Raw genomic sequence first — 25592 nt, 5'->3', positions numbered from 1 at the left:
AAGTCCAAAGTCTTTTTCCAGACCCGTTTATTTAAAAAAATATAATATAAGTCCATACTAAGATACAATAATGATATTCCAGTGGAAAAAGAGAATCGAGCTTAGTCTTTTCTCCAGACCCAGTTAATTAAAATTGGTTGAATTAATGTCTTTGTTGTTGTTTCAACTAATACGGCATTTATTGTGAATATATGCGCTAAGAGTAAATTGAGAATCAAACGTAGTCTTTTCTCCAGACCCAGTTACTTAAAACTAAAAACTAAACCCTATAGCAATGCGTTCATATAGCACAAAAGTGCAAAGTCTTTTTTCAAGACCCGGATAATTAAACAATTACAATATAAGTCCAAAGTCTTTCCTCCAGACCCGGTATTAAAAAAATGAATTTAAAAACTTCAAATCTAAGACCAATTTTCCAAAGTTTCACCCAGTAAAAAAAATATGTCTTTACCGCACACCCAGTTTTTTTTTAAATAATACTACGACCCCTACAAAACATTGTAATAATGCATGGGTAAAGCAATCATCCTTTCTCCAGACTTGGCTATTATTTGAAAAAAATAAAATAGTTTTTACAAATATTCTAAAACGAATACCCAATAATCTAATTACTGTGGAATAACATGAAGACCGATCGTCGAAGATCGACTTTCCTCCAGACACAATTATTTTAAGAATAAAATATCAATAAAACCCAACCCCCCAAAACGAATCTTAAAACCAACAATCCTCCAAATTAAGACCATGCATGTAGGAAAGCACATGTTTAGAGCGTGGTCTTTATTCCAGACCCAGTAATTTAAAAATGATCTAAACAATCTTAAAAACAAAAGACTTTGTCATATTCTTATTCTTGTGGAATAGCACGAGTATTATGCCTAGTCTTTCGTCTAGACCCGGTTAATTAAAAGATAAACAAATATTGAGAAAAAAAATCACAGCTAAGACCAATCTTCAAAATTAAACCCACTTAAAATGCTTGAGCTTAGAGTGTTGTCTTTACCCCTCACCCAGTTCTCTTTAAAATACAAATTAAGCGAAACATTAATCTTAAAACTTAGACCCCAGCATCTTCCAAACTATAAAACCCTTGTGATAACGCATACTTAATTTGACCAGAACAGTTTATTAAAAAAAAAACAGAACACATTTTTTTTAACCCTCTTCCAGCCTAACATCCTGTAATAAATGATGCAATTAAAACATTCATTTTTTTTTCCAGGCAAAGAAATTTATAATAAAAAACAACATCAAAACTTAGGGGCCCGGGGAGCATTTCATGAAAGGAGTTGTCTGACGTTTTATCCGACACTGGTAGCACTGCTTCTTAGCCAATCAACATCAAGAACAGTTGTCAGATCTGACAACTTGTCGGACATAAATGTTGATGAAATACTCCCCAAATCATCTTATTCATGTTGAACAGGCACAAGAATATGATTGAGTCTTAGTTACTGTGTGAGGATTTCATTTATCTTATTTTTGAAATGACAAGGTCTGGAATAAAAAAAACTCTCTAAACTTTTATTTATTGAAGGTTCTTAGTTTGAAGGATAGTTGGGCCTTAGATTCTGTTATTCTTTTTTAATGATTTTGGTTATTTTGAAATAATTGGGTCTGGATGAAAGACTACACCATATTTCCATGTTATTCAATGTTGATAAGATTGCAGGGTCTTTGTTTTGCTGTTGTTGTTGTTGTGTTTTAAATGACTTTATAACTAGGTCTGGAGGAAAGACTACGCTGTATTTGCATGTTTTTCAACATAAAGAGGATCATGGGTCTTTGTTTGCTTTTTTTATTATTACTAATTTATTATTATTATTATTATTCATTTCTTATTTGAAAGATCTGGGTCTGGAGGAAAGACTACGCTATATTTCCATGTTATTCAACATAAAATGGATCGTGGGTCGTTGTTTGCTTTTTTATTACTACTAATTTGTTATTATTATTATTATTCATTTGTTATTTGAAAGATCTGGGTCTGGAGGAAAAACAACGCTATATTTCCATGTTATTCAACATAAATAGGATCGTGGGTCGTTGTTTGCTTTTTTATTATTACTAATTTATTATTATTATTATTATTCATTTGTTATTTGAAAGATCTGGGTCTGGATGAAAGTCTACGCTATATTTCCATATTTTATTCAACTAGAATATCATTATCTTAGTTTGAAACAACTGGGTCTGGAAAAAAGACTTTGCACTTATATTTTAATTTTGGAATTAATTGGGTCTGGAAAAAGACTTTGGACGTATATTATAATTTTTGAAACAACCGGGTCTGGAAAAAAGACTTTGGACTTATATTATAATTTTTTATATAACCGGGTCTGGAAAAAATACTTTGGACGTATATTATAATTTTTGAAACAAACCGGGTCTGGAAAAAAGACTTTGGACGTATATTACAATTTTTGAAACAACCGGGTCTGGAAAAAAGACTTTGGACTTGCATTATAATTTTTTAATTAACCGGGTCTGGAAAAAGGACTTTGGACGTATATTATAATTTTGAAACAACCGGGTCTGGAAAAAGACTTTGGAATTGTACTATAATGTTTTATAAACCGGGGCGGAAAAAAGACTTTGAACGTTTGTGCTATATGAACGCATTACTATAGGATTTTAGTTTAGAACAGATTCGCCAAAAATCCCTTCAAATCTATTACATTTGTGGGTAAAGTCGTTATTACATTTGTGGGCGATCAAAAATTATTACATTTGTGGGTAAAGTGCATTATTACATTTGTGGGTGAAATTATTACATTTGTGGGTAAAGTGTTATTACATTTGTGGGCGTTATTACATTTGTGGGTAAAGTGTTATTACATTTGTGGGCGTTATTACATTTGTGGGCGATTATTACATTTGTGGGTGTAACAGGGGGGCACATTTTCCCGAAGAAAAATTTAAGAAGCAAAAAAGGTTTTAACCCAAAATTTAAGGGTATTTCGTCCAAGAAAAAATTTGACAAGCAAAAAAAAAAGGGTCTTCACTTTCAAAGGGGGGGGGGGCACACTTCTGTTTCAACGGTATTTTTACATTACAAATTGTAATTGTGCCTCTCAAAGGGGGGGAGGACGGGCCGGCTGTCCCCCCCCCCCCCCTGGATCCGCCATTGGTATATATTTCACAAAAAGTTGATGCACTGATAAAACAACGCAGCTGAATCACTGCGTAATCAGTGGAATTATTTTGAATTCCCCATGGAAATGGACAAGATGACTTTAGATAAATACATAGCCGTTATGTGCCTTGTTGAACGAGCAAAAGGCAAAACAACATACCTCGCGACGAGGATGGGATTCGAACCCACGCGTGCAGAGCACAATGGATTAGCAGTCCATCGCCTTAACCACTCGGCCACCTCGTCCCTCATGCTCAAAATACAAAATTGCATTACTTCTGATTGTAAATTGCAATTAAAATACAAAATAGGATTAAAAAAAAAACAATGAAGGTGGAATTTGGTAGCGCTCCTATTATGCGCACAAGGGGCATTCGGTGTTGGCGAATTTCTTGATTTTTCGACGAACAGTGTTCATAAATCTTCTAGCTATTAAATCTTTTTTTTTTATTAAACACTGCTTGCTTCAAGTTCATGAGCTTAAATTTGAAACTTGTGCCAACTGTGATATAGACTGATGGAGTTTGGTGAGCAGAAAAAATAGATGACATGTAATGATTTAACTTGTATTCTTGAAATTTGTTCAAGAAAGGGCCAAAAATCAGCCTCCCAATAATTGTTAGCATATGTTGCCGGATTTTCATGTTCAAAATATGAAGCGGGTTGAAAAAACCGCACTTTTGTTTTCTGTTTCTATGCAAATTTGAAGTCCCAATAAATGTGCGAAGTGGATTTTGATAAGCAAGTGGATGTTTGCCATGTTGAACGGAAAAAACAAAACAACATCCCTCGCGACGAGGATGGGATTCGAACCCACGCGTGCAGAGCACAATGGATTAGCAGTCCATCGCCTTAACCACTCGGCCACCTCGTCTTGCTTACTCCTCTTCAAAATCATCAAAAAATCTTCACTATTTTATTCATATTATTCAATAAAAATCGGAATGAATACATATTGTCATGAAAACCACGAATACTGTCGTGCGGTAGCACAATCCATATGACATGTATGAGCATAACTCAGTTTTGGGTTGGTTCTTTCCAGATTCTAGACGAGAAAGTTCTCACCTAAAGGGTAGATTTACCCTGAATATAAGATGTTTTTAATGAATAAAGCAGAAAAATAGAGAAATATATTGGTGAAGGTTTGATGGGATTCTGTCAATGAATTACAGAGTTTATATTTTGTGACGTCACATACAAGTAGCTTCTCCATATGTCGTGTGGTATAAAATCCGTAAACTGCCAAAACAACATTTTCTCAATAACAAAAAAAAATGAAAGTAACTTTATCTGAGCGGTGAATATATCATCAGACACATGATTTCATATCCCATATTTAATAAAATATTTTTATTCATGATGTACCATTAAAGAATGGAATTTATGGAATATGTATATTGGGGAGCTGGTCGCATATGACGTCACACTTAAAAATTAATAACACCTTTATTCTTTCATGGATTTTCATGAAACCTTGTCCATTTTTAAAAATATTTTTCTGATTTTATTAAACCCAACTCATCGTCAGGGTAAATTTCCCATTTACTTCGTAAAGTCTATGTTGTATAAGTTCAATGATCTATCAATGTATCTGAATCCCTGATCAGTTGAATAATCTTCATTTCCCAAATTTGAAACCTTGGCAGTTTACGGATTTTATACCACACGACATATGGAGAAGCTACTTGTATGTGACGTCACAAAATATAAACTCTGTAATTCATTGACAGAAGCCCATCAAACCTTCACCAATATATTTCTCTATTTTTCTGCTTTATTCATTAAAAACATCTTATATTCAGGGTAAATCAACCCTTTCGGTGAGAACTTTCTCATCTAGAATCTGGAAAGAACCAACCCAAACCGAGTTATGCTCATACATGTCATATGGATTGTGCTACTGCACAATAGTATTCGTGGGGGGGCCACTTACATTGACGAGTGGATACCATGCGCGACCAAAAAAACACGTAAAAAGGATGTCTTTTTCAAGATAGGGCACGTTACGTACGTAACGTGATAAGGGTGTCAAAAACACAAAAATAATGAAAAAAGGGTATCTATTTCGCTAGGAAAGCTACGTGTTTAGGGTCAACTTTGCGGGGATGATAAAACAAAATTAAAATGTTTTATAAAGGATGTCCTTTTTGCCCCAACACTACGTGTTTAGAGTCCGATTTGCCCTAGGTGTGGAAGCTGGGGCCGTACTAAACCAAATGGTGTGTAAATTGTAAAGGTTAAACCGACGACCGACGGACCGTTTTAACAATAAAATATCGCTGTACTTGTTTAGGGGTTCATTTCAGGGAATACTTGCCAAGAGTGTCGTTTTGTTTCCAATACTTGTTAAGGGTAGGGTTTCAGACGCCAATACTTGTTAAGGGGTGCATTTTCAGAATATGGAAAATACGTGTTTAGGGTGCTTTTCGAGACCCCTTGGTCGCGCATGGTATCCACTAGTCAGTGGAAGTGGCCCCCCCCCCCCCCCGGGATTCGTGGTTTTCATGACAATATGTATTCATTCCGATTTTTATTGAAAAATATGAATAAAATAGTGAAGATTTTTTGATGATTTTGAAAGGGAGTAAGCAAGACGAGGTGGCCGAGTGGTTAAGGCGATGGACTGCTAATCCATTGTGCTCTGCACGCGTGGGTTCGAATCCCATCCTCGTCGCGAGATATCTAATTTTTTTTCCCGTTCAACATGCATGGCAAACATCCACTTGGTATCAAAATCCATTTCGCACATTTCTTGGGATTTCAAATTTGCATAGAAACAGAAAACAAAAGTGCGGTTTTTTCAACCCGCTTCATATTTTAAACATGAACATCCGGTAACATATGCTACCAATTGGGAGGGTGATTTTTTATCCTTTCTTGAACAAATTACAAGAATACAAACTAAATCATTTCATGTCTTCTTTTTTTTCTGCTCACCGAACTCCATCAGTCTTTATCACAGTTGGCACAAGTAAAAATTTTAAGCTCATGAACTTGGAGCAAGCAGTGTTTAATTTAAAACAAATTATAGCTAGAAGATTTATGAACTCTGTTCGTCGAAAAATCAAGAAATTCGCCAACACCGAATGCCCCTTGTGCGCATAATAGGAGCGCTACCAAATTCCACCTTCATTGTTTTTTAAATCATATTTTGTATTTTAATTGCAATTTACAATCAGAATTAATGCAATATTGTATTTATATTAGTTGAGCATGAGGGACGAGGTGGCCGAGTGGTTAAGGCGATGGACTGCTAATCCATTGTGCTCTGCACGCGTGGGTTCGAATCCCATCCTCGTCGCGAGGTATGTTGTTTTGCCTTTTGCTCTACCAGAAAGGCACATAACGGCTATGTATTTATCTAAACACAAAAATTTATTTTGACACAAAAATTATTTATGCCATGTTTAATAGACAACGAGCAAAAGATAAAATAAGCGACGAGGATGGGATTCGAACCCACGCGTGCAGAGCACAATGGATTAGCAGTCCATCGCCTTAACCACTCGGCCACCTCGTCCCACTTGCTTTCTTTTAGAATGATCTCAAGAAAAATAAGCATAGCCATTAGTAAAGATAATGAATAAAAAAACATTATACAAAGGTGATTCAAAAGAATAAATTGTTCCCATCATATTTACGTCATATGAACGAATGAAAACACTCAATAGAATCTAAATCTCATACATTCCATGTTACTATGCATGGTAAGGCCCTTATGAGCTTTTCAGAGTGCATGCAATAAAGACTTAATTCAAAAGGTAATAATAATTCGAAGAGTCAGCGATTGGACGCATCACCTAAGGCATTTCAAATAGTTTTTTTACTACCTGACTGCGAAGCCTAAGTTAAACTCACGTTACACATCTTTCAAAAATTTGTTTGGGGATCTATACCTGTAGCTATCCTTATTATTAATTCATCCATAGTAGTGTCTGTGTGAGGTAGCCGTGGAAGAATTGGGATTTTCGTTTTATTTTAGATTCAGGTATTTAATAAAGTTAATGAAATTTGTAAGTATATAATCTTCAATTCTCCATGTTGTGATTACCTTTCTTTTGATACACACTGTATAGGCTATACGACATAGACCTGACAGAGGCAATAGGGCCTAATGTGTTTATTTTACTCGTGCAAATCCGAATTAACACAAGTGGACTACGCGCTTACGCGATGCAACGGCAAAAGCGCATCTGTCATTTTTCAGGAGTACCAAATTGATGTTTTTCGATCATCCATTTTCACGACACTCTTCTTCCCTTTTCCTCTCTCCCTCCCCCTTTCTCTCTCTCCCTCTCTCTCTCTCTCTCTCTCCTCCCCCATCCTCCTGACCTCCCCCTCCTCTTCCCCACATCTCTCTTTTTCTCTCTCTCTTTCGATTGGTCTTCCATAACATGCCTATATTAAATTCATATAAGATTACTGTTATACAGTTATAACATCTGAACCTTCTTCTTTTTCTCTTGAGTCGTTACATGCTCCGAGTGCCACAATCTGTTCACCTCCCCTAAAATGAACACTGATTATCAATCACGATTATATATATTTTTTAATCTAATTTGTCTCCTCTTCCTCCCCCATCATCAGTATCATCATCCTCATCCTCCTCATCATCATCAGTATAATCATCATCAACGTATTCGGACCGATGATTGAAGTGCAACCTCTCTCATAATGTTACCATCCATTTTGTACAGGATGACGATTTATTTTGTAATTCCTTTATCTGTTTTAAAGATGTATTCAACCAATGTGTAACGTTAGAATTCGTGATAAGATAGATTTGATTTTGGGGGCGTGTTGCTAATTTTGCCTCGCGCGCGCAGTGGGAAAGTGATGCTATGATGAGTTACTTTCTTATTTCGTTTATTCAGATTCAGATTTATTTCCAACAGAAATGACATAAATATTGATACAAATCATTTTCATTAATTTATAACAAATATTTACAATACAAATCATTGTCATTATATTTATATTCCAAAACATCAATGATAATTAAAATATAAAATATATACAAAATATGGTGCATTTTGTAGACAAATTATAATATATAATTCAAATAAGAAAAAGGTATTTGTGGAAATGGAAGATTCACTCAAAAGCATACATTTAGCTTGTATAATGTGAACCTCCCTATAGGAAGAGAAAAGAGGAGAGAATTCTTTGCTCATTTTGCTACTGGTTGGGAGTTTTTTTAATCAATAATGCATTGGTTAATTTCTATTTAATGGTATAATGAATACAAACGTTTGAGATGGTGCACCTGCGAATTCCCCAATTCTTCTTAGAGGTTAATTATCAGTCTACTTTTTTACTCATCAATCCGGTAAATCAATTATGCTTACTTTCAGAAACCACAAAGTAAGATTGTTTACACGAAGGTTGTCTCAGTCAATCACACACACGGATATCAATCACTATTGTCAAAGAAAATCACTGACAAAGGGCTTCGTGAAACCCCCTCCAAGAGCATGAAGAAATAATACAGGAACTAGGAATAAGGTCGCGAGAAATTTTGAAGTGTTTTGCATGTATTGTTCAGCCCTTCCCCCTTTATATACAATGCATAATAGAGACAATTATAGCGTTTATTCGTACAACATGTACAATTCTATTTATTTAGAGGGCATAATAGCCGTCGCGTGCTGTTAAACAAACCAAACAGATTTCTAAAGAAGGTACAAAGAAACAAATAAAGATGGGACTGTCATTAGTTTTACTACATAATTGGTCTCTGAGGTTTTTGAGTAGCCACTCCGGACCTTTCGTTTGAGGAAGCGCACGCTTATTTACGACGTTAGTTGATTTTGGAAGAGACTTTTTGGGCCCGTCATCATGGTCGTCCTGCAATGCAAATTGTGTGACATGAGATTTTTTTTTCGTTTCGCATCTGCGACGGAAACATTCAATATGCGTTTCGTGTGCAAAATTTTGGTTGCTACTATGGTAACAGCGATATATCTCATTGAGGACGACTTTCCAAAGCCACATTTGACTCCTCCTAGAGCTCGAGAGGCCGCCCGGGGGGCCCACTTCCATTGATTAGTGGATCCCAGGAGCGACCACGCGTAAAAGGGGACAGAGTGGGCAGGTACGTTACGTATAGGCCTATGTAACGTTATAAGGGTGTCAAAACGATGTTTAAAATGCTGACAAAAAAGGGATATCCAATACTTGTAGGGTTTCACAAGCCAAATTCTTGTTAAGAGATGCATTTTCATAATCTGGAAAAGAATTACTTCCCAGCTTGTTTAGGGTATTTTTCGAAACCCCATGGTCGTGCCTGGTATCCACTCATTAATGGAAGTGGTCCCCCCGGAATTTGAATCTAATCCCCATTTCTGGGGGAAGTAAAACATAATGCCCATTACATCGTGTGCGAGAGGCATATCGTTTGTGTAGAAGGAATAAACAAAAGAAACAAAAGAAACAAAAAGAAACGAGTTCAAATGTATTACATAATGGTGTGCACATATCAACTCACGCGAAATGTTCGGCTGGAGAGGTTGATCTGACCCATGAAATCAATTGCCAGTGATACACCAATAATCCACATTAAATGTAATATCGATTCGATGGACTGTAATGATCTATATCTAAGCCTTCATTCAGTAAGTTTTTCCTCACTCAATATGTACTCGATTTGTTTGAAAAACCACTTTCTTATCCATGTCATAATCTATTTTAGGTCTTCATTTCGAATATCTCAAACCATCAGTCGTAATATACATGCTATGTATGGTGCGAGTGTCGCAGAAAAGGATTTTGCACACGAAAAGCAGATCTGTAGGGCCTGTAACCCCCCTGTAACACAAAGTTTAGCATTGATTGTAGAGCAGTTTTCTACGTTTGATTCTATTGACTATAATGCACATTCAATCTTAAAAATCAAGTGTATGATTAAGCGTTAACTTTTGTGTTAGGGGACCCTAATATTAGCGTCCGTGAGGATTGCGAAAGGTCCCAACTGATGAGGTGACGTAGACACACTCTAGGTGCAGTCACACCAGGCCCAACAGCGTAACCGACTCCAGACCGATCAAAGCTATTACGTTATTACTAATGGCATAATACCTGTCGGTTTGGTGTCGGTTTCGTTGGTGTGACCATGGACCTTTTTTGAACGGCCCAGCACGGTGCCAAATCCTTATTTAGAACCTAGGCCGTACAGCTAGCAGATGGGAACATTGGACAAAAAGGAACGAGAAAAGGACAGAGGACAGCGAGATTGCATACGATTTTATCCCTAATAGTTGAAGAAGATACAGCCCAGTGTACATGTAACAATAGTCCAGCTGCCCGAATCCAATTATAATTCAAATAAATTTTTAAAAATGTTATTGAAATGTTTATAAAGCTATCGAAGTTGTGATTCATAACGGTTTCTTCCTTATTGAAATATTGATAGGATTAACCCCACCCTATCTAGGCCGGGGGCCTCGGAGCCCCCCCCCCCCCTCCTTCAACGATCCGCGCAATAAATAATTTTTGCCGCGCAAATTTTTTTTGACTGCACCTCTCGCTGACTTTTGTTTTTTACGTTTAAATCTTGCGCATCTTTTGAGACTAATTTTGCGACGGGCCGGGTATGCGGTTCCAAAATTAAGTAACATTTTGTCATTTTGCATGTCAGACCAAAAATTGCAAAGTCAATGCAAATTGTGTTTTCAACCAAAACTCATAAATGTATTATTATTATTAGTTGTTGCTAGTCTAAATAGATTCATTTTATGCTGTTTGTGATCTACAAAGATTCATAGAAAAAACAATGAAATACAAACGGTTAAAAGACATTTTAAAAAACTATTACATAAGAAATTGATCTGATATCGCAATTTTTTCACGTACATTTGCGAAGAACACCACAAAAAGTTTCTGTACCAAAATTAGAATATTTGGAGCTTTATTTAGGGAGTTAAAGGGAAAACTATGATTTTGCCTACGAATTACACATAAATTAGCATAATAACTTCATTGTGCATAAATTAAATTACTATACAATTTTGTAGATTATGTCTTACACAACCTCCGTGCCAATTTTCGGCGCGATCGACGGCCGACATCTCAAGGGGGCCTGCGAGCCCCTCCCCCTGTTAATATGATCTCCCAAAATACCCCGGCCTAGATAGTGGATTTGAAAAAAAAACCTCTGTCATCCGTTTGTTTCAAAACAGATTCTCCAAAAATAATAAACATTTTACCATGCATTTATCTTCGTTCTTTCTTTTTTTTTCTTTTTTTCTTTCTTTTTTTTTCTTTCTTTCTTTCTTTCTTTCTTTCTTTCTTTCTTTCTTTCTTTCTTTCTTTCTTTCTTTCTTTCTTTCTTTCTTTCTTTCTTTCTTTCTTTCTTTCTTTCTTTCTTTCTTTCTTTCTTTCTTTCTTTCTTTCTTTCTTTCTTTCTTTCTTTCTTTCTTTCTTTCTTTCTTTCTTTCTTTCTTTCTTTCTTTATTACTTTCTTTCTTTCATCTTCTTCTTTATTCTTCTTTATTTCTGTCTTCCCCCTTGATGAAATATAATTTTGACAGCTGTCTTAAAGGTTGAGTCTATGCATGTTTTTGATTATCCATTCTGAAAAAGCAAGCCCTACTTTTAATTTTAGTGAGTTCGCTTATTAAAGGGAGAAAATCAGAAAGAAATACTTGGTACAAGCAAGGACCCAAATTGCACACTCTCTGTTATCATGGTTATGAGGGCGCTCGACCTTCTGATGCGAGCTTCTCACTGACTATCGTGGAATAGGCAGGAACTTCAGTTATCTTGGATTGTATGGGTTTTTTCTTCATTGTTTTCAAAAAATAAAATAAGAAAAATAAATCAATCGGAAGTGAATAAAATTGAACTAGAACGTGAAACTGGACTTAGTGTACTACATGTTTCAAACTGACGTGTCCAGACGATTATTTGTGATATTCTAACTATTCTAGTCAAATACGAAGAAACACACAGAACTCTGCACGCAAAGAAGGGCGCAATTTTGCACCTGTCAATTTAACACTGGAAGATCCTTTTAAGGTTCAACTTTGCACGCTAAGAAACTTTGTGAAGTTAGCTACAAATGCACTTTTAGTATGCAAAGTCGTAGCCTTTAGGAAAGGTACAAAAGTGTACCGTTTGGACACAAAAACTCATGCACCTTATATAAAGGTGCAAAGTTGCACTTTTTAATGGAAGGTTGCATTTATCAAGATGCAAACCGAAACAAATGGGTGCATTTTGCACTTTTTTCACTTTGGGTGTAAGATCGCACCAAAAAAAGACAGTATACCATTTATGGTACAAGCTTGAGCCTTATTTTATTAGCATGATAAATGCGAGCAAAGGAAAAGGCAAAATGCCTCTTTGCTCCAAGTATTCAAAGCAGAACTCATTTTTGTCTCGCCTGAACAAAATTCGGCAGAGACCAATCAATTTTCCCCGTTGGTTTGTTAAAAAAAGTATTGAAGTTTTTGTTCCACTTGCTCTCGTTTCTTCATTTCTGCATCATTTTTTCCTGCACCAAGTTCATACTTGGTTGTGATCCTTGTTAATACCTCTTGTGTTTCCATGAAGATGATGAGGTCAAAGGTCATCTAGGGTACAAAAGGTAAAATGATATGAGGTCATGTCCATCATTTTTTTAGTTTTTGCTCAAATTGCCCTTATTATTTTTTGTCCATCGAATTTGATCAAACATGGTTCAAATGATCCTCCGGTAATACCACATAAGCGTTGTTGAGGATGATGGGGTCAAAGGTCATAGGGGTCAAAATGTCAATTTTTTTGTTTAACTTGCTCTCATTCCTTTTATTCTTCAGCAATTATGTTTACGCTTGGTACATTATGATCCTTGGGTAATACCACATTGTGTGTTCATAAGGATGATGGGGTCAAAGGTCATCTAGGCGTCAAAAGGCCGATTGATATGAGGTCATATCCATCATTTCTTTTACTTTTTGTTCAAATTGCTCTCATTTCTTTATTTCTGCATGAATTTTGATAACACTTGGTTCAAAGGACATTTGGGTAATACCACAGGTGTCTCGATGAGGATGATAAGGTCAAAGGTCATCTAGAGGTCAAAAGATCATATTGCATATTTTATTGATCGCGAAATCAGGCGAGACTCGTGGTTCGCGAACCACCTTCTTTAAAAAGGGGGTCGACGGTCTCTTCGACATTGAAAGAATCTTCTTCAGAATAAAAAGAAAGTGCAGAGACAGATCAAAATTTCATTGACATATCAAAGGCTTTTTATTAAATCTTAATAAATTCAGTGCGTGCGGTACTACAAATAATTGTTAACAATTTTTCCTGTTTTTTTTATAAGAAAACCGCCGCCTTTCGCTATTTCGCTTGTGAATTTTCCTGAGTAGCAGTGCATTGACTCAGAATAAAAATCGAATATCCCATTAATGATGCATGGCGTCAAGGATCATGTAAAAATCTAACTGATCAGTCCAGTGTTAACAATGGTCATAAAATTATTTACCAATCAATAAAACTCAGTTCAATTTAATAAAAGCAACATAAAGGACAAGAAGAAAAGAATAAAGAGGTATGCGTGGCTCTCATGCAACAAAAGCCGCCAAACTAGCCCGTATTTCGAGAAAATCCCTTTCCTTTCTTTTTCCTAAAGTTATTTACCAAAAGACTCAAGATGATTTATTGTCATGTATAAAAAAATTGTTCTTGTGTATATAAAAGTGAATACTCACATGCGTTGACATACATAGTAAATTATTATACATTTGACAACAATCATAACTGTTAAAATATGTAGTGCACAAACTGGTTGAGAATAAAAGGAAAGAGATGAGATGGACAGAAGAGAAAATAGAGAACAAATAGAGCAGTGCAAATCTACATGAGAATATAAAGGAAATGAAATCAGAAAAGTCAGTAAATAAAATAAAGTATAATAAAGTTATGGGCATTTGAATGTTAAGATCAAGAATATAGACTTCCTCACATTTGCAGACTGTGGTGCCACACTTGAATATCGTTTTCATTAATTTTGTACATATTTTATTGAACTTGCCAATTTTATAAAGTCAATCCGTACATGCCGTACATCTGGGTCCCGTCTTACAAAGAGTTAAGATTAATCAACTCAACCTCATCTGTATGGAAATACATCAATGTCATATTTTTTACAGGAAATGTGCACATTGTCCTTCGTAAACAAAGCGAAGCACACTGAAATTTCAATAAAACAATGAATATATGAAAATGCAGCAAATCTATAAAATATTTTGAAGACACATGGACTTTAGATGTTGACGTTGCTGGCTTTCCATAGTTGTGGTTGATTTTACCCTTCACAACTCTCTGTAAGACGGGACCCAGAAGTTTTTAAAGATGTTTCACAAAATATATCATAGACAAAAGTTGTGTACTCATGCAGGTTAGAACGAGCAAATATGTATCCTCGGAGTATATTTTCAGTGTACACGGTGTACGAAGTAGAAAATTCTTATGTGTGACATAACAATTCTTGTTCTCATTGCGAGTGCAAAGATCTCCATTGATTTGCTGACAACTCTCCCATTGTTGGTCCCATTATTCGTCTCAATTTTTATTGATCATATTCTTTAATTTGCTTTTTTCATTCAAGCTAACTAGCTTTAAATTCCTAGCTTTAACACCCCCCCCCCTTCCTTCTCCTTTCCCTACAAGGATAAGATTGAAACCGTGATGAAAACCACACTGTGATATCAAAAATTCAATAACGGTCACGTTTTATAATGGTATCCAAGCCAGAGCGTGACAGAACGATTCACTGGCGATTCAACCATGGAGCTATCTGTGTCAGAATAGCGTCTCCCGAAGATCACCTTTATGGCTTTATCTACACTGCAAAAACACCGGTGTTAATATAATACCAGCCTGGGGCCCATTTCATAAAGCTGTTCGTAAGTTAAGCATGACTTTACGCACGACTGGTGACCATTTCTTGTGCTAAATGATATTCCCATCTAACTGATTTAGCGCCTAAGAACAGGTTCCAGTCGTGCGTAAAGTTGTGCGTAACTTTACGAACAGCTTTATGAAACACCACCCTGGTATCTATATCGGTCCACATAGAAGCGTCAAAACAACACCAGTTAAAGGTCAAGTCCATCCCAGAAAAATGTTGGTTTGAATAAATACAGAAAAATCAAACTAGCATAAGGCTGAAAATTTGATCAAAATCGGATGTAAAGTGAAAAATATGACATTTTAAAGTTTCGCTTATTTTTTAAAAAAAAAGTGATATGCACAACTCAGTGACCATGGTGACATGCAAATGAGACGGTCAATGATGTCCCTCACTCACTATTTATTTTGTCTTCTATTGTTTGGATCATACAATATTCCATATTTTACAGATTTTACAAGGACCAACTTGACTGAACCATATAGAATTACACAATGCTAATTACACATGTTCAGGGAGGAATTAATCGTTGTTTCACTTGACAATGAGGAGAAAGTTAGAATATTTCATATTTCATATAATAGAATACAAAAGAAATAGTGAGTGGATGATGTCATCAGTCTTCTCATTTGCATACCGACCAGGATATGCATATGACTTTTTTGGTGAAATTAAGCGAAGCTTTAAATGTCATAACTTTCTTATTTTACATCCGATTGTGATGAAATTTTCAGTGCTATGCTTGTTGGATTTGTCTCTTTTTAATCAAATCAACTTTTTGTTTGGGTGGACTTGTCCTTTAACAATCAAACCGATAACACTAATTGTCGTTGCTTAAATGCCAAATTGTTGATAGCCTAACGCCAAACCGGTATTATTTCAATACCTCTCTGGTGTAGACCGATGTATTTTGCAGAGTACTTTTTTTACTTTTATAGTTACAAAGCTATACAATACGAATTGCACCATTGAACGTAAAATCAACGCTGCATAAAATGTGCAAAGTTACACCTATTACGTGGAAACAAAACGTTAAAGGGAGAACATGAACAAAAGGGGTATCTTTAACCCCAAAAAAGGTGTTACCAGATGTGTATTTTCGGTTCTAACTTAAGTTTAATGAATAAGTTCTGAAAAAGGTGGATTACAATGAAGTCCCCTGGTGCTTTAAAGAATAAAAGGAAATCAAGGACAGAGAATAAAATACGACGAAGAAATGTGAAGTGCTGACTTTTCATTTGGATCTATAGTTAACTAATTGACAAATTAGTGAGTAAGCGAAGCGAGTGAGCTAAAAAATGATTTTTTTTTTTAATTATTTTAAAATGATGACTTGGCCTAAGTTGATTTGTACAAAGGGTTATCTTTTTCAAACGGGTAAGGGAATTCCAATATTCATTATCTTTATAACAAAAATGCAATCATACTGATTTCATTATAAAAAAATATACTTTTATAATGGGAGGGGGCAATAGTCCCCCAAAAATCATCATCAAAAGGTAAGGGCTCATTTAATTTTATAAGTATCCATCTATTTGAACCGGGCATGGTGGCTCAGTGGTAGAGCGTCCGCCTCATGAACGGGAGGTCGTGGGTTCGATCCCTGGCCGAGTCATTTTAAAGACTTATAAAAATGGAACCTCCTGCCTTCTTACTAGGCGCTCAGCTTTTAGACTGGAGAAGGGTAATAATAACATATTATGTTAAGCACTTCTAAATGAAGTGGCTACTCTGGGTAAATTAAACGTTATTGTTATTATTTAGTCTAACTTCGTTAAACTTGCCTTGTAATCATCAAGGCATTGTTGATAATATGACGTCATCATATTACAAATGATTATTAATAATCTATATAGCGAGTCTGATTTCAATATTTCAATTAGTCTGCGTGGAGCCAGGGTTCTCCTATTAAATCAGGAAAACGTGATATAGGCCCCGGAACACGGAAGTAGTAACCAATAAAACCGGCATTGTCCGTCGGGGGCAACACCGGGATATCTTAAGAGGGAGAGGGGATGAGACGACATGGTGCTATTTTTTTCCAATTTACTAAAAGGGGTATTATAGTGTTTCGCAGGCCCAGTCCTCTCCATTTATCATACTCTACCTTTCCTTCTTCCTTCCTTCTCTTTTTTCACTTCTTGAGCACTACTCCCATTTAGGGGCACCCTGCTATGGTGGCCGGTCAATATTTTTTATCACAAGCGTATCGTGTTCAAAATGCTGACCAATTAGAATTGTTGTTCCAAATCATTTGTAAGCTTTTATGGGCGGTGACAAGTTTCTGCCCCTGAGTTATATAGTTTAAGAGTTTGACCATTCTTCTCATTGGCCAGTGTAATAGTCAAATGCTATTTTGCAGTTTGAGATGAATCGCACTCAACACTTGCGGTGTTAGCATCAAGCGCAAAATATATAAGAATTAGATTAACCGCCAGTTAAGACGAAACGCAGTACTTTACTCAAAGTTCGCTGAGGTAGGCCTACCAATGAACTGTAGTTATGTTTGTTGGTTTTCTGGGAATGGCACATGTATATTTCGTCACGGCGGTCATTGTGACGGGTAAGTATATGATCAATAATGTTTTGTTTGACTTTGATAATGTTCAGCGCGCTGCTATAGGGGGCAAACTACCCTATGATTTTTCAAGTATTGAAAAAAAGGAAATATGACATGTAAGAGGGGAAAAGAGAGGAAGAAAATGAAGAGAGAAGAACGGAAAAGAAAAAAGGTATAGGCCTTGTAACGCTATATTACTACTGTAATTCCTAATCTCCATAGGCTCTCAGACAATATTCCAAAACAGTCTTTTAGCAGTTTTCAGGAAAATGGTATTTCAGTGGTCTTTCAGCTCTCTCCCAATAGTGAAATTTCAAAGGACTTCTTGGCCGATTCAACATGTTCAATGCTGTGTTGCACTTGACATTTTGGACAACATTTGACATCTCTTTTACATGAAAATAGAGGAGCATATATTCTTGATTGATGATGATCCTCCAGTAGTACCAGAGGTGGAGCAATTGCTAAGACCAAGCAGGCCCATAACTTAACTTGACTCGATTATTTTTTACAATAGAAATTTAAAATAGAGCTGTAAGAGAAAAAAATGAGATTTAAAAAAAACACATTGAATCGCCCTCTTAGTCTTTCCATGATCTATCGACAGTCTCTCAATATTTGTCGAAATCACTAAAAGACTGCTGAGAGATCCTTAAAAGATCATTGAAAGACAAGTGAACGTCCGAAGAAATATTTTCGAAAGATCATGTTCCATAACAGACCTCTGAAAGACCATCAAATTTCTACTGAAAGGTCGCTGTATATGACTAGTCTACGCTCCGCTAGAAAAGAAATGTCATTCAGTCTTTCAGCGTTTTTCGTCTCGGATTAAGGGGGGATCGTCTTGGTCAGCCTTTCAAAGTTCTTTTAGTGGTCTTTCTCTGACAGTCTTCCAGAGATCTTTGGCAGAATACCAGATGATTTTCAGTGATCTCTCAACAGTCCTCAGTAATTTTTCTGGAAAAGTTTATTCCTAATGTTTTCAGGAGGCTTCAGACCGATTCCATGGAGACCACAAACTTCAGTAATCTTAGAGATTGTTGAATTTTACTGTTGACTTTTTATTGTTCTTTCAAGGGTATCCTTAATTTATGTGATTATCTTTTCCGCCATTGTAATTACTTTCTGTTTCAAGCTTTCACGGCTATCGGAGGGACTCGGCTCCATTCGACATTTAAGACCGCTGAGTGTCAAAGCTGCCGGTACTTAAGGCTTGAGGATGGGGTACTGATCCAAGGAACCATTGTCAATGCAAGTTCTGTCTTCAAAAGAAACCAGGAAAGAACCGCCACCACATCCATCGTTTATTGTGCTCCTGCCAAAGGTAATACATGGTCGTACAGATTACGCAGGAGGCAGTGGCAAACCCCAAAAAAAATTATAAAGGCCCTCTTGCTTTCGACGACTCTTATAATTATTATCATATGGAAGGCCAATGACGCCATAGTGCATACTAATTGTCTCCACAGTACTTTAAAAAAAAAGAAGTACGCTGATTGGTTGAAATGTGAATACGTAAGATATGCATGATTGAGGGCGGTTGTCATTTGCACTTCCCCGAGCACATTACAGGAGATGTATTATTCACTGGTCTTTCATATTTAGAACGTTTGGCACTGCAACCAAACCATTTTATGTGTGTTTCATAAAGATTGTATGTATTTGTTTATCTGTATTTTGTTTGTTTTTGTGTTGTTGTTTTTTTGCTAATCCAACCAACAGATCCATGTTTATCGAACCCCTGCAGTCAGGGCAAGGAGGGCTACGCACATCCGTACAACCAGGGATACGATTGCGACTGTGCTTTCGGTTACTATGGTGACGAGTGCCGTAAGTTATTAGATATTTCTCGTCTGCTTCTTGTTCCTGACCTTCTTCACCATCTTCTTTTTCTCTTAATATACATTTCTTTTTTGGATATATTTATATACATATCAATTATAGATACATATTTACACTTACCTTCTTCTCTTAGTTTGTTTAATGCTTTATCATATATACTTATATGTCTTTTGCACATTATCAGTTGTTCCCCATTCTTTTTCTTTTTCCCCCACTCTTATGCACCAGTTTATTATGCCTTTCTTTGTAACCTGTTTGACCCACCTCTCATTAATTCTCTTGTTATTCATCCCTCTATCACTGTTTTGTTCCAGATCCTGTTTGATGTTGCCTGCCTCATTATCTTAATCCATCTTGGCCTTACTTTAATACACTACTTCCCTTTGTGTCTGCCTACTCCTTTTCTTTCATCCCCTTCACTAACCTGACTGGTCTTCTCTACTCACTAATGCCCCTTTTGTCTCCTTGTTTCTAGCGTTGCTGTAGCTTGTTTGTGGTCTATATTATGGTTGTTCCACTTTATATGTTTGTCATTTTGCCTCCGACGAAGATTCTGCTAGGATCGAAAGCTTAGGCCCCCTTTTTGACTTTCTAAAAAAAATAAAAATATGACATTATTTTCTGGATGGTATGACAAAATTGTCATTAGAAAAAGCTCAACATATTGGTTCGCTTATCATTCCCGTCAACATATTTGGATAACTGCTCAGAGTTGATTACTAGTGGTATCATTATATTGATAATTATCATAGGTTTCACATGTAAATCAAATTCCTTATTTTTAATGATAATATTATCTTTTTTTACCCTTGGTAACATTAGAAACAGACGAAGTAAAACCCTGTTTTATCATTTATTTTAATGCAGAACAAAACGGGAAAATCGGTGGTATTGTCGATAATGAAGGAAAGCTCTTGTTGTTCAAGATGCCGACATTTGAGTTAGAACACGAGATACAGATAGCTCCTCCCGATCCAATGAAAGTGCAATACAAATTTTACGCGGTCTACGATCGCCTGAATGATCTGGTCTACGTTGCGGCGAATGATGTTTTCTACCGTGGCCGACCAAGTGCTTCCGGCCACTTTGAGCGTTTCAACGACTTCACCGAAATGTATCCCGGACAAGGTTAGTTATTGGGGCCTTCTGATATTTTTTTCAATGTGGACTTTCGTACAACCGGCCGGGTTTGCTCTTTCTTCAAATATGGTCCATAAACCCGAGGAAAAAGTGCTGAGACCCACCGCAAAAATACTGTGTATATTTTTAGTCGTGGTCTTTGCATTTTGTTATGGACCGTATTCAAACTTGCTTTCTGTGAGTCTGTGGGAGACCGTCCTGGAGCCTGTTTCATAAAGAGTTACAACTGTTGTAACTTTACCATTATGGCAACTATCATGGCAACCTTGGTTCTGATTGGCTGCTGAGCCCTGTTACCATGGTAGTTGCCATAATGGCAAAGTTACCACAGTTGCAAGTCCTTTATGAAACGGGCCCCTGGTCCCGCTACAAGCCGGTAGTGACATTTTCCTTCAGGGTGCGAACGCGACATCTAAATTCATAATACAAGATAAGTTACAGGGTTTACCCAGAGACAGAGTGGACACGGTCTCGCCAAAGAGCAACACTCGGCGGCAACACCATGATGCAGTGTAGATGGTGAAAGGGGGTTACCAACCAACTAAAAAAGGCTTTATGCAGGGGGTTACCAGAAGAGGGGGGGGGGGCAAAATCTGAAGAAAAAAATTAAGAAATAGGCCCCAATCAATTTCAGGAGCACTTTTTCGTCGAATAATTTTTGACACCCCCGTCCCCCCAGGGGGCATGTGCCCTTTCCCCACCATTTTTATCCCACTTGCTTGTACTAACTTTGCCATCTCTTGGTGATCCGTATTTCTGCCATACTGAGCTACTGACGATGCTCGAATCATGGCAGTATAAGAACCATCATGAACGCATATAACTCTGAATATTTTATGTTTCTATTTTCATCAAAGGAAGGAGTATATTGCTTGACAACAGTTCTACTTGGTTGTATCTGGGTAACAGCGAATCCGGTCTCATAACGCGCTACCAGCTTCCGGATATGCTCCAGGAGGAGACAATCTACCATGAAATCCACAACACTAGACGTACACCAGAGGATACACCTATTTATCCTGGTCCGTTCGTCCTAGCCATTTCACACATCCAAAGGTATGCAACATCTCCGATTTCTTTTTTTTCTATGGCGACTAAGATCCCGTCTTTCAAAGAGCTCCGATTCATCCACAACTGTGGAAAGCCAGCAACGCCAACATCTTAAACATGTTAAATGCATGTTAATTCAAAATTTCTAGATAATGATGTTTATTCGTGCATCCATCGTTGTCGTGACAAATTGATGTACTTCCCCTTTGCTTACAAAGAACATTGTGCAAATTTCCAGGAGAAAAAAATGACACAGATGGATTTCCATATAGTTGAGGTTGATTGGATCAATCGTAAGTCTTTGTGAGACGGAACACTGGAGCCATGCCCTGTAATTCACATTCAGCCATTGGAGTGAAAGAATACTCGTGCTTATCTCAGTGATTTTAAAAAGCACTTTTCCGGCTCTCGTAATTTTCCATTACAGATTACTTTTCTGGATGGATTCGAAAGGGATAATGAGCTGCACCGTAGACGATTGTATGAACACTGCTGGACGTATCCATTTATTTTCCGAGGAAAAATTGCCAAAAGGAGTAGCTAGATGCCATCTCGTCGTCGATGATAAAAGTAGGTAACAAGGATTCAATTTACCAAATCTGTGGGACGTCGTTTGATGAATATTTGATATTAATTGAAATCGGCCTGAACTTTGGAGAGCGAAAGACGCCAGTCTTTGGAGTAAACGCACAGTCCGTTAGTTGAGCACATTTTGATCATACAATATGACAACTCACACGCTAGCGTCTTCTTTGTTTGGAAAATCCTGTAACGAATTATGGCGTCTACCGCTTTCCATAGTCAAAATTGATAAAAGCCAACCGTTCAATTTGTAATTGTAAAATAAATGCACTGGGGTCTCTGATAAAGTTCGAAAACTGAAGGTGTAAGGGAATTTCGGGTACAGGGGCTTACTCTGACGGCCATTAAACTTTTTTGCTAATCCAACCAACAGATCCATGTTTATCGAACCCCTGCAGTCAGGGCAAGGAGGGCTACGCACATCCGTACAACCAGGGATACGATTGCGACTGTGCTTTCGGTTACTATGGTGACGAGTGCCGTAAGTTATTAGATATTTCTCGTCTGCTTCTTGTTCCTGACCTTCTTCACCATCTTCTTTTTCTCTTAATATACATTTCTTTTTTGGATATATTTATATACATATCAATTATAGATACATATTTACACTTACCTTCTTCTCTTAGTTTGTTTAATGCTTTATCATATATACTTATATGTCTTTTGCACATTATCAGTTGTTCCCCATTCTTTTTCTTTTTCCCCCACTCTTATGCACCAGTTTATTATGCCTTTCTTTGTAACCTGTTTGACCCACCTCTCATTAATTCTCTTGTTATTCATCCCTCTATCACTGTTTTGTTCCAGATCCTGTTTGATGTTGCCTGCCTCATTATCTTAATCCATCTTGGCCTTACTTTAATACACTACTTCCCTTTGTGTCTGCCTACTCCTTTTCTTTCATCCCCTTCACTAACCTGACTGGTCTTCTCTACTCACTAATGCCCCTTTTGTCTCCTTGTTTCTAGCGTTGCTGTAGCTTGTTTGTGGTCTATATTATGGTTGTTCCACTTTATATGTTTGTCATTTTGCCTCCGACGAAGATTCTGCTAGGATCGAAAGCTTAGGCCCCCTTTTTGACTTTCTAAAAAAAATAAAAATATGACATTATTTTCTGGATGGTATGACAAAATTGTCATTAGAAAAAGCTCAACATATTGGTTCGCTTATCATTCCCGTCAACATATTTGGATAACTGCTCAGAGTTGATTACTAGTGGTATCATTATATTGATAATTATCATAGGTTTCACATGTAAATCAAATTCCTTATTTTTAATGATAATATTATCTTTTTTTACCCTTGGTAACATTAGAAACAGACGAAGTAAAACCCTGTTTTATCATTTATTTTAATGCAGAACAAAACGGGAAAATCGGTGGTATTGTCGATAATGAAGGAAAGCTCTTGTTGTTCAAGATGCCGACATTTGAGTTAGAACACGAGATACAGATAGCTCCTCCCGATCCAATGAAAGTGCAATACAAATTTTACGCGGAAAGGAGTATATTGCTTGACAACAGTTCTACTTGGTTGTATCTGGGTAACAGCGAATCCGGTCTCATAACGCGCTACCAGCTTCCGGATATGCTCCAGGAGGAGACAATCTACCATGAAATCCACAACACTAGACGTACACCAGAGGATACACCTATTTATCCTGGTCCGTTCGTCCTAGCCATTTCACACATCCAAAGGTATGCAACATCTCCGATTTCTTTTTTTTCTATGGCGACTAAGATCCCGTCTTTCAAAGAGCTCCGATTCATCCACAACTGTGGAAAGCCAGCAACGCCAACATCTTAAACATGTTAAATGCATGTTAATTCAAAATTTCTAGATAATGATGTTTATTCGTGCATCCATCGTTGTCGTGACAAATTGATGTACTTCCCCTTTGCTTACAAAGAACATTGTGCAAATTTCCAGGAGAAAAAAATGACACAGATGGATTTCCATATAGTTGAGGTTGATTGGATCAATCGTAAGTCTTTGTGAGACGGAACACTGGAGCCATGCCCTGTAATTCACATTCAGCCATTGGAGTGAAAGAATACTCGTGCTTATCTCAGTGATTTTAAAAAGCACTTTTCCGGCTCTCGTAATTTTCCATTACAGATTACTTTTCTGGATGGATTCGAAAGGGATAATGAGCTGCACCGTAGACGATTGTATGAACACTGCTGGACGTATCCATTTATTTTCCGAGGAAAAATTGCCAAAAGGAGTAGCTAGATGCCATCTCGTCGTCGATGATAAAAGTAGGTAACAAGGATTCAATTTACCAAATCTGTGGGACGTCGTTTGATGAATATTTGATATTAATTGAAATCGGCCTGAACTTTGGAGAGCGAAAGACGCCAGTCTTTGGAGTAAACGCACAGTCCGTTAGTTGAGCACATTTTGATCATACAATATGACAACTCACACGCTAGCGTCTTCTTTGTTTGGAAAATCCTGTAACGAATTATGGCGTCTACCGCTTTCCATAGTCAAAATTGATAAAAGCCAACCGTTCAATTTGTAATTGTAAAATAAATGCACTGGGGTCTCTGATAAAGTTCGAAAACTGAAGGTGTAAGGGAATTTCGGGTACAGGGGCTTACTCTGACGGCCATTAAACTCCGAATTTAGAACATAATCCCAAAACCATTCGTTTTGTGTTTTGCCTTTATCTCACTACAAGTTGGCAAGATCTTTTGGTCTGACTATCTTTCAACTGAGGATGGCTATCCCCATGATATCCTAATGGCAAATTTGGATGGCAAGCGGGTTCAGACGGTGTGGAAAGGGACTTCCAAGTTCAAACTGATGGTATTCACAATATGGAACGACTGGCTTGTAGCCTACGAATTGGAGTCGTTTCGATTCTGGATGAGTAGATTCCGGAGTCACATCGCCGAGTCAAGTAAAGAAACTGCTCTGCCGTGGAAGTGGTTTCAGTCTACGTTTCAAGGAAAACATTACATAACTGAAATGGTTTCAGTTTAAAGTTCTCACGTAGTCATGGCGGTGAAATAATTTATGAATATACACCTGTTGGCCTATGTGTTTTAGGCATCTTTGAGTCCTTCCTAGTCACATAATCTTAATGTTATGTAATCGTCTTGATTAACCAGCCTTTAAAATCACACTGTTGAAGTAATCAGACTGTTTGTATTTTGTATTTATTTAGACAAGTAAAACATACAAGTAAAACATGTCAAGGGATACAAAAAAAAGGTTTGAAAAACCCGTACAAGTTTGGATCCCAATAGTATGAAATAGCATCAAGATAAAAACATAAGTTAAACAATCGGAAAAATAAAACAATGTAAATAACCATAGAAAAGGACATAAAAAACATTTATAGATTTATGTAACGTTTAAAAAGATTTAAA

General features: G+C 36.9%; 1 protein-coding gene and 5 non-coding genes across 6 annotated transcripts; 3 read left to right on the top strand and 3 right to left on the bottom strand.

The window, feature by feature from the left end:
* Positions 1-3300: 3300 nt before the first annotated feature.
* Positions 3301-3382, bottom strand: TRNAS-GCU (transfer RNA serine (anticodon GCU)). Its single transcript has one exon. It is a non-coding gene; the product is annotated as a tRNA-Ser (tRNA).
* Positions 3383-3928: 546 nt separating this feature from the next.
* On the bottom strand, positions 3929-4010 carry TRNAS-GCU (transfer RNA serine (anticodon GCU)). The gene has a single exon. It is a non-coding gene; the product is annotated as a tRNA-Ser (tRNA).
* Positions 4011-5731: 1721 nt separating this feature from the next.
* On the top strand, positions 5732-5813 carry TRNAS-GCU (transfer RNA serine (anticodon GCU)). Its single transcript has one exon. It is a non-coding gene; the product is annotated as a tRNA-Ser (tRNA).
* A 545-nt stretch (positions 5814-6358) lies between these two features.
* On the top strand, positions 6359-6440 carry TRNAS-GCU (transfer RNA serine (anticodon GCU)). The gene has a single exon. It is a non-coding gene; the product is annotated as a tRNA-Ser (tRNA).
* A 137-nt stretch (positions 6441-6577) lies between these two features.
* On the bottom strand, positions 6578-6659 carry TRNAS-GCU (transfer RNA serine (anticodon GCU)). Its single transcript has one exon. It is a non-coding gene; the product is annotated as a tRNA-Ser (tRNA).
* A 10902-nt stretch (positions 6660-17561) lies between these two features.
* Positions 17562-25287, top strand: LOC129274703 (uncharacterized). The gene is made up of 10 exons (XM_064108282.1): positions 17562-17601; positions 18734-18922; positions 19321-19428; positions 20308-20568; positions 21438-21636; positions 22058-22200; positions 22586-22693; positions 23573-23909; positions 24331-24473; positions 24899-25287. The coding sequence occupies exons 1-10, from the start codon at positions 17562-17564 to the stop codon at positions 25201-25203; spliced, it is 1833 nt and encodes a 610-aa protein (XP_063964352.1). The 3' UTR covers positions 25204-25287.
* Positions 25288-25592: the final 305 nt, after the last annotated feature.

The sequence above is a fragment of the Lytechinus pictus genome, chromosome 13, assembly GCF_037042905.1.
Source record: "Lytechinus pictus isolate F3 Inbred chromosome 13, Lp3.0, whole genome shotgun sequence".
NCBI lineage: Eukaryota > Metazoa > Echinodermata > Echinoidea > Temnopleuroida > Toxopneustidae > Lytechinus > Lytechinus pictus.
The sequence above is the reverse complement of the archived record's forward strand: the minus strand, read 5'-3'. Positions and strand labels throughout refer to the sequence as shown.